An 18,460-nucleotide genomic window follows, 5' to 3' on the forward strand; every position below is an offset into this window, starting at 1 on the left:
AATGGAAGCCTAAAGAGAACAGGTGGTTTATCTAAGATCATACATTTAATGTGTAGCAGTGCTAATAAAACCTGTGTCTCCTGACTCCCCCGTCAATGTTCTTAACATAAAACAGAGATTAATTCAAAATTATGTTTAAAAACAAAACAGAACCAAAAAATCCAACAAACAAAAATGCCATGCCTTACTCCATGAAACTAGTTTTGCATATTATAAAATACTAAAAAAAGAATATGTAGTGCTATGTATTTGTTTTGCTTCCTTTATATATCACAGACTCATTATTTATTTGAAAGTATATCAAAATATTCATTCTCCAAAAAAGTGAGCTCAAGTAAATGACTGACAGTTTTTTAAAGCATAAATCAAATGATTTTAATAACCACTGTTTTAGTAAAGAATACTGAAGAAACTATTGTAGCAATTCATTTCAATTGAATCCTTCCATTCAACCCAAATTAACTAGTTAATGCAGACTCCTTTTTCTCTTAAGTGTTATTTATTTAAGTAATCCCTATACCTCATGTGGGGCTTGAAATCAAAACCCCAAGATCAAGAGGCATACAGGTTCCTTGGCTCCTCCCTCCTCCCCAATGAGAAAGGTAATCCCCTCCCACAGACTGTGCCGTCACATGTTCCTCTGAGAGCTCAATACATTTTGTCTAAATCTAACATAATGGTGTTGAGAGTCTACCATAAAAGAATGAAGAAAGAAAAAAAATAGTTCACAGAGACTTTGTCTTAGGAGACATCAGGAGAGGAAACAATTGACTCTTACTCTTTCCATTTCCCTATTGAAACAGGAAGTCTTGGCAAAGAAAGGTGGAAAGTTGCCAGATTACCAACAAACTTTCTCCCTTTCAGGAACATTTTGGGGATCTCATAATAGTGAGTAGTATGGCAGAGCTTCCTAGAAAAATGGTTATCAAACTACCAACTTCCAGTTTTATTTCTGGGAAAAGGGTGGATTTTTCATTTATGACGCTTTTAAAAGCATGGTAAGTTATTTTCAATTAAAGATTTTAAGCATTGCTTTGATAATAACTGAGCCTAAATATATATTACGATATTAAACTTTTTGTTATTTATTTTACATAGTATAGGACAAGCTACTGATAAATGTGGCTTTCACTACACCAAGGGCTGGCTGGGAGGAAAGAACTAAAAAAATTCCTCTACAAGTTTAGAAATATCTAGATACTGCTCTGTTTTATTTGCCAAGGTTAAAAAGAAGCGAAGAGGCATGCTTTTTCTTGTATTCTCAAGCTACTCTACAGCTACCTCATAAGACAGGGTAAAATAGTAGATTTGGACTTGCAAATATCAGTATGAGACTGGAACTTCATTTAACTTGTTGCATTTTGTGACTGTGACTCTTCGCTCACCATTTGAGGGAAGAACAAAGAGGAAAATGCAGTGATTACAATTTCCCACTATGTAAGAGCAAGTGGCACAAAGACTTAACTAATGAAGGAGATCACTCTGCTCTGGCCTTGTTCAAATCACAAAGGTTAAGAGCCAGAAGAGATGACCTTGTCTAATCTTCTCATTTACAGATAAGAAACTAGTGGTCACTGGTCAGTGACTTGCCAAAAGCTACACAACTAGGCAGTACCAAAGATGGAATTAGATCCCTCCTTCCTTATGCTGTTCTACTCCAACAGTATCTGGCAGCTCGCAGAAAAGCGTCAGGCCTAAGATGAAGGACAGTGCAGTCACCAGCACCTGGTTTGCAGAGCTACAAATTCTGCGGGCACTCCACCTGGCTTCTAGCCACTCCTTGCACCCAACACATCATAGCCTCTATGCATACCCTACCTGTCAAATGGAAGTGAGAATTCAGAATGAAGGATTTTCCTGCTGACTTTCCAGAGTAAGTCACTTTCAAAAATCAAACTGACAGGGGTTCTACATTGCAACAATACTACTTAAACCAAGTTGCAAAAGATATGGCGTTTCCACATACCCTTTCAAAAACATGTTGCTCTTAAAACAATTATATCCTGGACACAGCTCAAATAGCTAAGGGCTGTACAAGTTATCTTTAGGTACCAGTTTGTGGAAAACAAAAACCTTCCTACTTGCATAGGCAAGCAACATGCCCACCACACACTTTTCTGAGCCTTTGAAAACCTGACTTACAAACTAGCTGGCATATAAGTATGTAAGTGTAAATATAAGTATTTTAAGTGTAAATTCAAATGCAAATGGGTTTTTTAAGAAGTTTGGCAAGTAAGAAATGTTTAGATGTGTTGTGTTAGCTCTATACCAAACCGTCACACTACAGAATATGAAAACCCTAAGTTTGAAGCCTAGAAGAAACATACTCATAAAAATAAACAAAGCAGGCTGCTTTCCATAACTCAGCTAGGTTTGTTTATCCTCACTATTACTATCAGTATTAACAGTTTAATAATTATAATTACAAAGGATATCACACCATTTAGTCACAAGCAGGATGCTATTTCCCCATTTTACAGATAAGGAAACAGGCTTAAAGAATGAAAATGTTTTGCCTATGGGTCCCACAACTAGTAAATAATCAGGGCCTCATTTTCCTAAACAGCAAGATTTTTTAAAAGATCATTCTGCTTAAATCACTGTTAAAAAAACAAAAACAAAAACAAAAACACAGGAATTGAGGCGCCTGGGTGGCTCAGTTGATTAAGCATCTGCCTTTGGCTCAGGTCATGATCCCGGGATCCTGGGATCGACCCCCGCATCGAGCTTCCTGCTCAGAGGATAGCCTGCTTCTTCCTCTCCCTCTGCTGCTCCCACTGCTTGTGCTCTCTGTGTCAAATAAATAAATAAAATCTTAAAAAATAAATAAATAAAAAACAAAAGAACAAAAACAGAAAAAAGAAAATGACAGTTTTTTGCTTCTCCAATTTCAAGGCAATATCCATAGTACAATTCCTGATTCTAGACTTTCAAATAAAATTTCCCCATCCTTTTTACTCTACAACTTTTTGTTTATCGTGAATTTCACTGTGAATGTCTATGTATATATGACTATATGCACACCACAATCCTTTTCAAATTGTTCACACAATATTTTGACTTTTAAAACTACTTCCTGATATCATCCAAAGATTTTGCATTTTTAACAAGATGATACCTTTCAATCACTTAAGACATGTTTCTCTCTTAAATTATAAATTTCATGAGGCACATACAACCTCTAAGTACTTTTTTCACTTCTTACTATGTGTTCAGCACCCAGAAGTTCTCTTAAGAACGCAGAAGACAGGGGCGCCTGGGTGGCACAGCGGTTAGGCGTCTGCCTTTGGCTCAGGGCGTGATCCCGGCATTGTGGGATCGAGCCCCACATCGGGCTCCTCCGCTATGAGCCTGCTTCTTCCTCTCCCACTTCCCCTGCTTGTGTTCCCTCTCTCGCTGGCTGTCTCTCTGTCGAATAAATAAATAAAATCTTTTAAAAAAAAATGCAGAAGACAACCTCAATATTCTCCTTAGAGTAGAGTTCCTCAACAAACATTTTTGGCTGGATAATTCTGTGTTGTGGGGAGCTGTCGTATGCATGGCAGGATGTAGCAATACGCCTAGGGTCTACCCATCAGATCCCAGCAGCACACCTCTACTACTCAGTGTGACAACCAAAAATGTCTCAGACATTGCCAAATACTCCTTTGGGGCAAAGTCATGTCCAGCTGAAAACCACTGCTTTAGTCTAGTCAAATATTCCAGTTAAGATGTTTCAATTTAGTTTTCCATTTGTTTCTAAAGAATAGTGAGATCCGCCCTGTGAAATTTTCACAGGCTGAATTCTTTCCTCAGGATATGAAAAATTTTTTTTAAGATTTTATTTATTTGTCAGAGAGAGAGAGAGAGAGCACAAACAGGGGAAGTGGCAGGCAAAAGGAGAGAAGCAGGAGCTTCTCTCATCAAGGAGCCCGATGTGGGACTTGATCCCAGGACGCCAGGATCGTGACCTGAAAGGATGGTAGATGCTTAGCCGACTGAGCCACCCAGGTGTCCCAGGATGTGAAGATTTAACAAAACAACAACAAAAAATATGGAAACAGCCAAACTCTACGACACATAAACCTTATTTACTGAAACAAATAGTTTTCAAATAAGATTATATAAAATTTTCAATTCTTTATAAAATTTGTCAATATCATGAATGTCATAAATATCAGCTATTTCATTAATACACCCACTTGTTTACCATAAAAGGTTAAAATTTCTTCAGGAATATTTTCAGAGAAGAAAAATAGCTCACATATCTTGCCTTTCCTTTTTAATGGGAGAATTTGTGTCACAAAGAAAATATATTGAAAAATATCTATAAAACCTTCCTTTATAACAACCACAAAAATAAAAAGCAGCAAAACTTCATAGAAGCAGAGATGTAGGCTGATAAAACTGAGGGAATCCCAGATTCGACTTCCAATGGATACAATTCTTGAAAGAAAGGAGTTTATTTTCTCAGGCCTACTATAAAATTGATGTTTGCCACTGGCAGCATTCCTCATTCTAAAAGAAAGAAAATGAGATGAAAGAAAATAGTTTCTTTTCCTACAGTCCACCAAAAAAGAACGGAATAAATGACATAATATTGTGGCATTCTAATTTCAGATGTGAAAAAGTTCAAATTCCCCAGGCAGCATTCACAATTTCATAGTAAAAACATTTACAACTAAAATCACAGAGTACTGGCACTGGAAGGACCCTCAGATGTTACCTATTTCAACTCCCAATTTTAAAGAAAAAGGAAAGATTTGGTAGAGAAGAAATCTTTGGCTATATCCATAAACTTTATTTCTTTAAAAAAAAAATCTGATGTAAATAGGGCACAGTGTTTTAACTTGGTAGATGATTTTGAGTAGTGTGACCACATAGGAATATTATATTATCTGGTACGATTTTTTTTCTTTTGAAGTTTAAATTAAGATGAAGAAACGAACAAGGAGGAAGGTTAGTGTTTGTCCAACAAAACAACCGAGAACCCACGTTTCCTAAATGCTACCCCAGTGCCTTTTCAGATTTCAATTAATGTTTACAGACTAGAGGGGTGCCTGGGTGGCTCAGTCGGTTGAGTGTCTGCCTTCGGCTCAGGTCATGATCCCGAGGTCCTCGAATCCACCCCCATATCAGGCTCCCTGCTCAGCAGAGAGCCTGCTTTTCCCTCTGCCCCTCACCCAGCTCGTGCTCTCTATCAATCTCTCTCTCTCTCAAATAAAAATCTTAAAAAATAATGTTTACAGACTAGAAAGAATAATTTGTATTCAACAGTATCCTGAGCAAGGAGTTGAATCCTGCAGAAGGCACTGTATATTTAATTCCTTAAGTGTCTCCTCCTTTACTTCGCTTTCTCTTGCATTTTATTAGCGTTGGGGGAGGGCATGTAAACAAAGGATGTAGTGTTGGGCAAACCACACAGAACCAATCAAATGATCAGAGACCTATTCGAAGAAGGCTCCTCCCCAACCAGGGCAGTACTCCTGGTTCTATAACAACATTGCTCAATATAAATACATGGTTCACATACGTAATTATAAATTCCAAGAACCAAGTTTTTTAAAAAGGAAAAGGAAACGGGGGAATGAATTTTAATAATATACTGTACTTAACCCCATATAATCAAATATTATTTCAACATATAATAAACATAGAAGATTGAGATATTACACTATTGCTCCTACCGAGTATTTTCCAGACTCCATGTAATTTTAGACTTGCAGCAAGTCTCAATTCGCACTAACTACTTTTCAGGTGCCTAATAGCCGCTGTGGCTGGTGGCTACCCTATTGGACAGGGCTGGTCTATAACTATTTGTTGACTAGATTAAACGCAGTTCCATCCATTTGAGTAGTTCTTTCGATTTCCTTCCAAAGCTGACACAATTCCCAAAAGTCTTCTGTAGAGTGAAACAGTATCCCCAAGATCCCCAAAGCTTAATATGCACCATCAGTGCAAATAATCAATCTTTCCGAAGAGTGTGCAAGCATACTACTTACTGTCTACTTCTACACATTCAATGTTGAGGACACAAACGTTTGTGTTTTGAGCACGCACCTAATTAATGACGATGCCTGTCGTGGCTTTAATTATTTTTTTCTATCATCCAAAACAAAACTGAAAGTCGTGCTCTTACTGAGGCGAAGTAAATATTAAGGGAAGAAATCGTTTTCTCAAAAGCCGCACGTACTGTGAGAAGCCATACTAAAGAGGCCTTTAGTGATGAACTTCCAGGGCCAAGAGATCCCTTCCCAAATCCCTGCAATCCTAAAGAGAAGGAAGCCAGTTCCTGCTCGCCATAAAATGCCAAGAGAAGGTAACTGCGAAACGCAATCTCCTTTTTTCTTCTTCCTTGGCGCCACTTTATTAGAGCGTGTGTGGACCACGCAGCCATGCCCACTGCACGCGGTGCAGGAGGAGAAAGCTTTTCTAAATGCTGTGGAGCGAACCGGGCTAGCTGAGGGCAGCGAGAGGACCCTCCTAGGAGGGCAGGGCGGGACAGGGCACGGAGTCCGCCTCCGGGACGCGAAAGGTGGGAACTCGGGCAGCGCGAGCGCGACCCTGCCGCCTCTCCCCACCCCGGGCGGGGACCCGGGGCCCCACGGCGGCGGAAGCGGGCACAGGCCTCCCGGCACCCCGCACCTGCCGCCCGGGGAGGGGGCCCAGCCGAGGGCCCTCCCCGGAGGCGGAGTCTCGGGCGGCGGAGGGAGCCGGGCCCGGACTGGAGACGGGCGGGAGGAGCCCGCGGCGTGGGCCCCTCCGCCAGCGCGGGCAGCCCGCCGGCCGCGCCCTCTCGCTTACCGCCCCAGATCCCCAGCTTCAGCTGGGACTTGTTCAGGTTCTCCACATAGTCCCCCAGGAAGCGGTTCAGCAGGTCCGCGACCACCGACTCCAGCACCATGGTGGGACTGAGGCGCCGGGAGAGGGAGGAGCCGGAACCGCCGGGCGCAGCTAAGGGCGGTGATGCGCGCTGCGAATGACAGCCCCGCGGGCGCCAGCCCGCCCCCGCGCCGCGCGCGTGACCCGGGCTGTGCGCAGGCGCGCCGCCGCCGCCGCCGCCGCCGCCGCCGCCGCCGGGAACTCCAGGATGCGGGCGCCGTGCAGTAACCTCGCCTTCTCTCTGCAGCTGCGGGCGCAGCCACCCGAGGGCGGGCGGAGGAGCGACGGGAAGCTGCGCCCGAGGCACCAAATGGGAAGGATGTCCAGAAAAAGGAAGGGCAGTAGTTACTGAGCACAGCGACACCTATGTGGCAGCTCTGTTTGCGTGCCGTCGCCTCCTGTCGACCTCGGGTCCGCGGAGCTCTCCGTCCTGGACAAAAGCTGCTCCCCAGCGCCTCGTTTTGCCCCGAGCGGACCCGACCCGACGGGTCCCGCGCCTCCCAGGCCCCAAGTCCACCCTCAGCGCCTCCTAGGCAACCACCCTTTCACCTGGGCGTCAGGTGGGGAAAAGGAGATCCTGCACCCTTGTCCTGCTACATTAACGCCACCTGGGGCAACATCTTCGTTTCTTTTTTGCTTCTTGAAAATTTTAATTATTTAAAAGAGAAAGGAGAGGGAACAGAACGGTATCATAGGATGAAAGGTAAAATAGCAACGGAATATGCATTTTGTTCTTACCCTTCTCCTGTGCTTGATTCACTTTTAGTTTACTTAGGAGCCATTTCTTAGTTACTTACCTAATTAAGGAAATGAAGAACAAACGTAGTACTTCCTTTAAGTATGGGTTGGCTGTTATTTATATGTCACTTTCTTCCATACTACCATTGAACTGTTCTAGTGTGGCAAGACATTGAAAGTGGGGGCTTTTACAGTGCAGTCTCTCTACCTTAATAAAATTTAACCACCCACTAACCAATTCTCTTAGCGAACAGGACTTTTTTCTAAAATATATTTCAAAAAGCTGTTTAGATACAGTGAACAGAAATAAATCTAAGAAAGACTAAGATTATTTGTAGTCAAGAATTTATTAACTGCTTTGCTACATTACATGTACTGTCTGAAAAACTGAATCGTTCCTAAACTATCAACTAAATATTCATGTCCCCCCAAATTCATATGTTGAAATCCTAATCCCCAATGTGTCGTTATTGGGAGATGGTGCCCTAAGGTGGTACTTAGGTCATTAGGTCATTAAGCAAAGTCCTCATGAATGGAATTAGTACCCTTTTAAAAAAGAACCCCCACCCCCCCCCAAAAAAAACCCAAAGAACCCCCTCACTGCTTTTGCCATGTGAGCACAGAACAAGAAGACAGGCATCTATGAACCAGGAAGTGGGTCCTCGGCAGATTCTGAATTGCCAGGCACCCGGATATTGGACTTCCAATCTTCAGAACTGTGAGAAATAACTGCGTTGTTTTTAAACCACACGGTCTATAGTATTTTGTTATAGCAGTCTGGACTAAGGATCAAAGAGGAAAATCACTTCTTAAATTCAAAATCCACTGGAGAAGAAAAAAAAGTCAAAGTGTCTGCAATTGGTGTTATGTAAAATGGATGTAAAAGAAGAACCAATATGAATCAGTACTATCAATATCCACCTCCATCCTTCACTCCCACGCACAGAAAATAAATCCTTAACCATTTCTTTTTCCTTGCTCAGTCACCCTGACAAAGTACCTAGCAGGCACTTTGCACTTCTTTCCTTCACCATCTGCAACCAATTAAAAGCCAAATCTGTCTACTCCACTTTTGCCACATTTCCTAAATTCTTCTTACATCTCATCTGGAGCACACAATCACCTTCTAACTGGTCTCCGGTTTTTCCCTTCTCCATCCATCTGCACACTGCCATGGGAGCTACTTTCTAAAGCACAGGTGAACTCAAGTCAGTCACCTGCTCAAAAACACCCAGTAAGTAAGGAGGGCACGTATTGCATAGTGCACTGGGTGTTACACGCAACTAATGAATCATCGAACTTTACATCAGAAACGGGGGATGTACTGTATGGTGACTAACATAATATAATAAAAAAAATTTAAAAAAAAAACAAACCACCCAGTAACTTTCCAGTGTTCTGAACGCACTCCCCAATCTATCCCCAAGGTGTTTCTAGTCCATCCATCCTCCTCCAACAATCCCTCTCCCCCTGTACACTCACACCAACTAGGCCAACTGAAGGGAAAGCAAAAAACCCCAAAACAAAGAAAAAAAACCAACATGATCTGGTTGGGAATGGCATGAACCATAAAACAGTTAAGCAAAAAATGGAAGGATGTACGAATAACAGTGCAAGATGATATGGAAGATGCCATAGGCAGAATAGCATGGTCAAGCAAATGAAATAGAAAGCATAATCTGCTGGGAGAAGTGGGCAATACTAATCCTCGTATAATAATAATTCCTTGCACTCCTATGGTACTTTACACTTTTGAAAGAATAATGTGTGTGCTTTTTTATGGATTATTCCATTTTATTAATTTTCAGTTATAACTTATGAACTATCATACCATTATTATGCCAAGGTATGCATATTCATGTAATCCTCACAAAAAATATGAGAGATAAGTAATGCTGGTAGTAGTACTGCCCCATTTTACAGGAAAATAAGTCAGGAATATCAAGCAATTTACCCAAAATTACACAGCAGGCATTAATTTCCTTTACCTCCCCGAACATTGCCACCCTTTTCTCTTTCAATAATTGTAGTCAAATCACTGCTAGGCTAGTAGTAATTCTTGGAGATTTTACTTTGGAAGGTTAATCAAAGAATAGAAAATCTCAGGGTGGAAAATTCAGCTTAATATTGGCACTATAAATAATGCTATTACAACATAGAAAAAGCTTTTAATTTTAATATTTTCCTTTTTAAGTATGTTTTGACAGTTTGATAAGTTGCATACAGTAATGGTCCGAATCCTACATACTTCTTGAAGATATCAGATGTTTACAGTCCTAATCCAAAACAAAGTAATGTAAAGAAATACCATTAGCACTCTGATGTATAGCACTATCTCCAAAGGAATTTGGATTCGGGGCTTTAAAGAAAGTGAACATTGTAAAGTAATTATAGTTCTCACATGCAATCTGGTTTAAGAATAATGTGACAACAAAGGCAATTGCAAAAGTAAACTGCAATGTGGGATTGAGCAATAAAAACAGATGAGCAAAATATAATTTCCATTTTAAAAACGAAAGTCAAAATTAGGAACACTTGTAAAAATGAACAACTCTTGGGGCACCTGGGTGGCTCAGTCAGTTAAGTGTCCAACTCTTGATTTCAGCTCAGGTCATGATCTCAGGGTTGTGAGATCAGGCCCCATATTGGGCTCTGTGCTGTGGAGGAGTCTGCTTAAGATTCTCTCTGTCCCTCTCCTTCTGTCCCTTTCCCCAACTGGCATGTGTGTGTGCACTGTCTCTCTAAAGCAAAAGAAAACAAAACAAAACAAAACAAAAAAACAAACAAACCCCACAAAACTCTTGCTTAAAAACTGAAAAATAAGAAATTTTAACTTTGCACTACCTCATATCCACATGCTATTTCCTTACCTTTTGTTGAGAGAAGCAAAAGGCATTTGGGGGGAAAAGAAGGAACTGGAAAAGAAAGTTAGAGAATAAGCATAACATCATGGACTGTCAGAAAAGTTAGGAGGAGGACTAGCTGGCCGAAAGCACTGGAGTGGATTGCAGAATTTGAGAGCCAGAGGAAAACAAATCTGGCTAACCCAACCCCCTCATTTGACAGGTGGGAACAGCATGAAAGAGAATGAAGGGACTTGCTAATGTCCCACAACAAGTTAGTGACTGTCAGAGCTAAAACTCAATGTCCTGACTCCCAAGTCTGTGTTTTTTCCATTGCTCCATACTCTACTTCCTTGAATGAGAAAGACACATAAGCCAGAACACTGGTGTTTTTTACTTGGTTGTAAACTCTTTTTCTCTTGCTTTCTGTGACACCCAACACTCCAATTTATTAATCTTTTAAGTCTACTTTATATTGTTCAGTTTCCTCCTCCAGCAAGAACACCTCTGGCCTGGATGGTATGTCATCTACTATTCATGCTTACTTCAAATTATTTTAGAGCTCCATTACTGGATGTCCCCATGGTTCTAGCTGTGAGCCCTGAAGGGCCACAGCCTTCTTCTGAGTACATTTGTGTGTTCCAGGCATGGGGCTTGACCCTGTTACACCATCCTCCCAGGTTTACTCCATGGCTCATGCTTCTAAGGTAAGGAAAACAGGCTTAATGTGGCCACAGGGGACCAGTCACGCACAGACGGGCCTGCTGTCTTCAAGAAACATTACACAGGAAATGCTTCTAAAGTGTCTCTGAAGAAGGTGAATTGTTAATAAAAACAAAGCACATCTGCCTTGCTTGGCCACAAAGGAAAATATTTTTAGAGGACTTCATGTGTGAATCAGCAAATCCCCGACTAAGCAAACCTGTATAATAATAACAGCTGATAGTTCACCAGCGCTTAACTGTGTGCCAGACATTTCCTCTATTTTTAACACAACAGTCTTGGGTGGTAGCTATGATTACCTTCATTTTACAACTTAGATTCAAAGAGGTTAATTAAGTTGCCCACAGTCCCATAGCTAAAAAGTTGCACAAACAGATTCAACCTAGGACAGATTTACTCCAAATCTGTATTTCTTCACCCATAAATCATTTCTCAGGCTCTGGTGCTTTTTCCCTTTCTCCCACCACAACATAGCTTTGCTTAACAACTTCTCAGATTGTCAGCCTCACCATTTTAACCAAGGGCTCTCTGGGCTCTCACTTGCAGAGCTAACAGCCTCTTGTCTCCTGACAAATGTGAGTCAAAACACATGCACATCACCCTCAAGTATATAATCCGGCAATCATTCTCCCATAGATTTAGCACTGCTCCAAGAACTTTGGCCAGGCATGGAGATGATAAAAAGACAAAGAAATAGCTAATCAAGGGCATGGCAAGCCCAGGGACCTGTCAACCCTGCCTCCCTACCAAGACTAAGCATATAAATCCTGTTCAATAGTTTCTTCTCACTCCTGCCTCTGCTAGACAGAATTCAAATATTTCATCCTCATCATTGCTCCTCCGATGGATGTATATAGCTGATGCGATCTTGTACAGCCTGGATCCACATGCCTAAAATAGCAGCTAAAACCCAGGAAGCATTCAGTAAATATTGCTTTGAACGAATAAATGAACTAATGAGCATTTCTTCTCTTGTATAATAACAAATATCATGTCAGACATTGTACATGTTAGGCTGTATGCTAAACTCTTAATATGTATTATCTTATTATATACTTATGGCAACCCTATAGATACATACTATTATTATCAGAAGGGTGAGGGAGCTCTCCTGGGTCTCTTTTATACCACCATTAATTTCATTACCTCTCAAGGGTCCCAACTACTATTGTATATTTGATACAGTGGCTTAGAAAGGTTTAGTTAGTAATTTGCTCAAGTCACATAGTAAGGAGTCATTCTACAATCAAAACCAGATTTAATTTCAGACCCAGTTTTCTTAACCACAGCACTCAACCGCATCTCTTCTATTTTTATTATCATTAATAATAATCACTACTTCCATGTATTCATCACTTACCATGTTCCAGGCACAATGCTAAGTACTTTACATTATTAGATTCATTTAATTCCCAAACCAACTCATTTATGCCCACTAATGTGCATTATTTCCTCCATTTCCCATCACTGTGAACATGGTAAGTTACTAGGAATAATCATAATTTGCAGCTTTACGTGACAATTCAAGAGACTATCATGTAAATCATCGAGCACGGTGCCTGTGTATATATATCCTGAAAATAAAATGCACATGCCCCAGCCTCGAACTACCTTTGGATGAATTTGATTCACTGAACATTGTTTTGTTTAATTACTAAACATTATTTGAAGAAGCAATTAACTTACAAGGCAGTATTTTAAGCAGAAATAGCATATACCCAAATTCTGAACATTTGGGTGTTTTAACCTGAGCTAGCTGGAAGCGGTTCTCTCACAGAATGAGCATAGGTCAGTTTTCAAAAGGAAGAAAAAGGGTATCCCAGGTGGGTACAGCCTAGAAAGGCCAGAGGTGGTCGGGGTGCCTTCAAAGGTCGGTTCCAACAGCACAGTTGTATGCCAGAGTATATTTTCCCAATCAAAAAATCAGCACACATGGCTTAAGAAGTGGGTTGTGATTTTTTAAAATTAAGGTATGAGATACAATCGTGTATGTAATTTTAAGCGTATGCTGATTTTTTAACATATGGAAACACCTCTGTAACCCCACCCAGATCAAGATATGGGATATTTTCAGCACTCCATAAGGTTCCTGTACCAAGTGACTTATTATCAACAAAGAAAATGCATTTAAAATCAGGACTGAAAACCAGAAAGCGGGTAAGAAACTTCGAAAACTGGCTTTTGGGGGACAGGGACGGTATTAGGTAAGAATAAGACAAACCCGACTTTTATCTTTTAGTGGTGCGCGTACAGTGCTTCCGTGGATTCACATTCATACGTGCGGCGATCCATCCAATAACTGTCGATATAGTGGAGAAGGCGCCGCCCGGCTCCTAGCTCCGGGCGCAGCCCCCGCCAGCTCCCCCGCGCTGCCCGCCGGCCCCCGCCCGACCCCGGACGCGCACCCTTTTTCGCACGTGAGAAAATGGACGTTTATTTAGGGTTTCTGACCAAAACAGACCCACCACACGCAAGGGAAAGAACGAACTGGATGTTTTAAATTTGCGCAGTAGACCTAGCCACGTGGCACAGCAGAAGGCCTGGCGTCGGGTTACCAAGCAGCGCCTCTTGCGCCCGCCCATTGGCCGGCGTTCAGGGCTCCAGGTATAAAGGCTCGGGCCGGCTGTCCTTGAACACCGGCGCTGAATCCCGCCGCGCGCGCTTTGAACCTCCCAGAGGTGAGCCTCAGGCAGAACCGTGCAGACACCCATCTGACATCGGACCCCAGGTACGCTAGGAGGGACCCACATCCTTGTTTAACTCCCCTGGGAGCAAGCCGTGCGTCCCAGAGGGGAGAATAATGATTATTTTAATTCTCGCCAAGGACTAGAGTGCAATAAGCCAAGGATTCGGGAAGCGATTGCACAAGCAAAGCGCTTCTTGGCATTGAGGACGGCACGACCAAAGTTAGAGGCCAACATTGTGAGAAACTCGGCCTTAAGCCAGCGGAGGAACGAGATTCAATCAACAAGCCCCGAAGTGAACAGGACTACTAGAGACAAGAGAAGAACGATCGTTCTTCAATCACTGAAACATAGCTTGCAATAGTAGTGTAAAGGGCAGCTTGCATTGTCCCAGGGGAGGAAGGAGAAAGCACCTCTAAAGTAGAAGAAAAGACACGGGAATTGCGCTTTGCAGGGCTCGCTCTGACGACTCCTGTACGCTTGTGCAGTGCAAGCCGACCAGCACCAGCAGAGGGTAGCTTGCAACCGGCACCCGCCGCCTTATGTGGTGCCTGGAGAGGCTCCGCTTGGGTCCGGAGCGCCTCCTGAGGGGCAGGAACGGGACTCTTCACGGTCGGGGCCACCAAGTCCCGACCCTCACGCCTGCCGCGTGGGAAAACGTGCTCACCCCGGACCGCATCCCGGAGTTCTGCATCCCCCCGCGACTGGCGCCCTGCACCGCCCTAGCTGCACTCCGGGTTTCCTGGATCCAAGCGAGGGAAATAGACGACGGCGCGGGGCACACGGACTGGGACCCGCGCTCGCAGGCCGCGCTCTCCCTGCCGCACCTGCCGCGCGCGCGCACCGCCTACGGCTTCTGCGCGCTGCTCGAGAGCCCGCACACCCGCCGCAAGGAGTCGCTCTTCCTCGGGGGCCCCGGCGCAGCCCGGCTCCTGACTCCGGGCGCAGCCCCCGCCAGCACCCCCGCGCTGCCCGCCGGCCCCCGCCCGACCCCGGACGCGCCCGCCCCGCCGCCCCGCGCCGGCCGCCTCCTGCGCGCCCCCGAAGGACTACTGAGCCGCGCGCTGCGGGCCCGGAGGAAACGCGGCCTGGCGCGCGCCCGCTCCGTGTCCAGCGGGGACGAGGACGAGGAGCGCGGCGCCGGCTCGCGGCCCCCGGCCCCTGCCCCCTCCGCCGCCCCGCCGCCGCCGTCGCCGCAGCCTTCGGGGCCCGATCCGCGGCCCGAGCGCCTGGAGGCCGAGGGCACCGTGGCCCTGGGCCGCGCCGGGGGCGCCCTGCGCCTGGCCGCCGAGTACAGTCGGGCCAGCGGGCGGCTCCGCGTCCGGCTGCTCGGCGCCGAGGGCCTGGCCGCAGGCAGCGCCGAGCCCCGCGCCCTGGGCTGCCGCGTCAGCTTCGTCCTGCGACCGCCGGGCAAGACGCGGCCGCAGCGCAGCGCCGTGGTCCGGCCGAGCCGCAAGGCCGCCTTCGACCAGGACGTGTGCCTGGACGGGCTCTCGGAGGACCAGGTGCGCCGCCTGGCCGTGCGCGTCAAGGCGGAGAAGCGGGGCCGCGGCCCGGAGCGGGGCCGCCTGCTGGGCCAGGGCGAGCTGCTGCTGGGCTCCCTGCTGCTGCCCTGAGGGCGCCCGCGCCGCAGGCCGTCCCCTCGGGGCGCCCTCCGGCCGCTGGGAACTCGGACACCGACAGCCGCTTCGTACAAAATAAATGCTATTTATTCTTCTACCCGGGCCAATATTGGCACATATGTTGCTAGATTAATTATCACAATAAAGGACGTAGTATTTTGTGTAGCTACCTTCAAAATTCGTTTCAGCAAGTGGTAAGGTGTTCTGCAGTTTTGTTTCCCAATAGAGACACGCAATTGCACTTTATCTTCCCCAATATAGGTAGATAATTGCACTTCATGTTCCCAACAGCCCTATTGGGAGATAATGGGTCACAGGAAGTGTTAAAACTAGAGGGTGTCCTGGTGACCTATTTGCCTCAACCTCTTCATATTGAAGTTTGTTTATTCCACAACATCCGCTGAGACCATCTTTAGAGCGTGTTATTACCTTTGAAGCATCGTTTAAGATCCCCGGTGAGAAAATGAAGCCAAGAGAGGTGAAGTAATTTGTTCAAGGTCAACAGTGAATTATTAATAGAAACTCAAACCTGATACTTTAACTACATCTTGCTGGAAAAGCACTGGAAAAATTGAAGCCATTTTAATATTCTAAGCTAATTAAGTTTTACAAGTATGAACTTGTTTAATTTTTTTAGAAAGATTTTATTTATTTGACAGAGATAGAGACAGCCAGCGAGAGAAGGAACACAAGCAGGGGGTGTGGGAGAGAAAGAAGCAGGCTCATAGCGGAAGAGCCTGATGTGGGGCTTGATCCCATAACCCCAGGATCACTCCCTGAGCTGAAGGCAGGCGCTTAACCGCTGTGCCACCCAGGCGCCTCTGAGCTTGTTTAATTTTTAAACAAACCTAAAAGACAGGCACGGTTATCCTTATTTTAGGGAGGAGAACATTGAAACACAGAATATAGAGCAGAGTTAAGATTTGCACGTATGGCAATCAGTATTTTACGCATTACTTTCTAGAAAAATACCAAGCATCTGAAGGGTTCATCTCATGACCATTGTGGGACTGCAATTTATATCTGAAACTGTTGATTCTGCATTGGGAGTCTCTTCACATCCTCACACCCTAGTGGAAAAGCAAATTGGTGCTTACTCAAATGAGCAATTTATTACCTAATACTAATGTCTAAGGTTCTGTCTGAGAAGATGCTAACTAGCCTCGGAGTCATAGAAAAAAGAGTGCCAGCCTAATTGGCCCCAGCGGAGCTAATGTGCCAGGGCAGGGAGTCTAGAACATACCTATAATATTGTTCTACCGCTGGCTTCTGATAGTAAGTGTATTATGTTTTAAGGGATGATTTTCCTTCCTCACCACATCCACTGCCAAACAAGCATATTTCTCCTTATGTATATAGGAGGAAAATGTGTCCTTAAACGAGAGTTGAAAATATTTAAATATATGGTGTGGTATTAAATATGACTATATCAACAGTCTGGATTCAGAAACCATTTCTGCTTTCACTAAACCATTGAGTTTTAACCCCTGGTGCTCATGAAAAAATGCTGTATAAAACAGGGTTTCAGTTTTAGTCACAATTCAGGCATAAGCTGAAAATGGGTTATTGTGGTGGGTGCTTACAATGACCATCATTGAACAAATGTGAAAAATGACTGTGAATTCACTGTCAAAATCAGCCACATCCAGAAGCTCCATGTGGTTGACCAAGTGAATTATGACATAACAGGAGCTCAGACCTTTCACGTGCTCTTCAGTCTACTCTAAGTCACCATATCCCTGGCCTTCAAGCCAACAACTTTTAAAAAAATGTATAACTTTCTTCATGATTTCAGAATTTTGGTAGAGTAACTAATACTGAGTTCACATATATAGTACTTTAAAAGGAAAATAAGTGGAAAGTGAAAAAAACTTGGCTACATACAATATATCATGTTGGGATTTTGTTTTTGTTTTTTTTTTTTTTTAAAGATTTTTTATTTATTTATTTGACAGAGATAGAGACAGCCAGCGAGAGAGGGAACACAAGCAGGGGGAGTGGGAGAGGAAGAAGCAGGCTCATAGTGGAGGAGCCCGACGTGGGGCTCGATCCCGTAACGCCGGGATCACGCCCTGAGCCGAAGGCAGACGCTTAACCGCTGTGCCACCCAGGCGCCCCATTGTTTTGCTGCTTTTTAAGGAAAAAAAAAAAAAAAGACTACACTGATCACTTAAATAGCAAAACCTATTCCGGAAAACATTGCAATCACTATTGTCACTACATTACATACAAGTAATAGTTTGGGAGCAGACGTATCATTTTATTAAGGTAACATCAACATATTTCAGGGACCTAAATTTTCCATGAAATAATGGTGGGTATTTCCAGACAAAATCTCCACTAATGTCAAGTTAAGGTTGATCAAAAAATGTAAGAGCCTAATGAGCAAGACTTAAATGACTAAAATATAATCATAAATCATAAAACCTTGGGATTTTAGAGTTGAAAAGAACTTTAAGAATTATTTTGTGCAAACCCGTGTAACATTGAAAAAGACCAAAAAGACAAACTGTGGATTGTCCCAAATCACACAATTAGTATAAGAGGTGGGGCTAGGACCAATTCTATTCTCATTTTGCTCTTCACCCTACTGAGTCTTTGGACCACTACTTCCAAGAAAGAGAAACAATTTGTATGTAAGTTCTTTTACACCACTGAACTAATTTGAATGTTTTGCATTTAACAAATCTTTGCAATACAAATTTTTCCAGGAAAGCATCAGCCTTGCCTTGGGCAAATTTAAATTTGGTTTGCACTTTGCTGCCCTCTAGTGGATCCCTCATAAATTTTGTCAGTGTTTTTACTCCTTGGTATTAGACCATCTCAACTAAATAGTAAAGACCAATGTAATATCAGACCCAATGACCTTGAAGATGTGTGCTAATTTTGTAAGGCCAGTTAGCTGACAAATACCTTATCTGTTGGCCAGCCTGACAAATGCCTTATCTGTTGGCTGCAGAAAAATGTTTTTAGAGTTCTCTGTTTCTCA

The 18,460-nt window shown here is 43.7% G+C and overlaps 2 protein-coding genes and 1 long non-coding RNA gene across 6 annotated transcripts in view; 2 read left to right on the forward strand and 1 right to left on the reverse strand.

The window, feature by feature from the left end:
* Positions 1–18,460, reverse strand: part of VPS13C (vacuolar protein sorting 13 homolog C) — a 218,369-nt gene that overhangs the window by 165,533 nt on the left and 34,376 nt on the right. For 2 of the 4 annotated variants that reach the window (XM_045810443.2, XM_045809730.2), the window contains exon 1: positions 6,784–6,962. The exons of 1 other annotated variant lie outside the window; for it this stretch is intronic. In XM_045810443.2, coding sequence (XP_045666399.2) covers positions 6,784–6,883 — 100 coding nt within the window. In that variant the 5' untranslated portion in view covers positions 6,884–6,962. Of the gene's footprint in view, positions 1–6,783; positions 6,965–18,460 lie in introns of those variants that run through there. One more of the 4 variants, XR_006782128.2, reaches the window with a different exon arrangement.
* Positions 6,165–8,172, forward strand: LOC148107040 (uncharacterized). The gene is made up of 2 exons (XR_015723211.1): positions 6,165–6,298; positions 7,109–8,172. It is a non-coding gene; the product is annotated as an uncharacterized LOC148107040 (long non-coding RNA).
* Positions 13,651–17,307, forward strand: C2CD4A (C2 calcium dependent domain containing 4A). The gene is made up of 2 exons (XM_087859179.1): positions 13,651–13,893; positions 13,990–17,307. The coding sequence occupies exon 2, from the start codon at positions 14,392–14,394 to the stop codon at positions 15,463–15,465; it is 1,074 nt and encodes a 357-aa protein (XP_087715305.1). The 5' UTR covers positions 13,651–13,893; positions 13,990–14,391; the 3' UTR covers positions 15,466–17,307.

This window comes from Ursus americanus, chromosome 36 (genome assembly GCF_024610735.1).
Source record: "Ursus americanus isolate L20-20 chromosome 36, mUrsAme1.1.p, whole genome shotgun sequence".
Lineage (NCBI taxonomy): Eukaryota > Metazoa > Chordata > Mammalia > Carnivora > Ursidae > Ursus > Ursus americanus.

What these genes read in the sequence shown, in the direction of transcription:
- C2CD4A (XM_087859179.1), top strand. Translation starts at nt 14,392, where the DNA reads ATGTGGTGCCTGGAGAGGCTCCGCTTGGGTCCGGAGCGCCTCCTGAGG.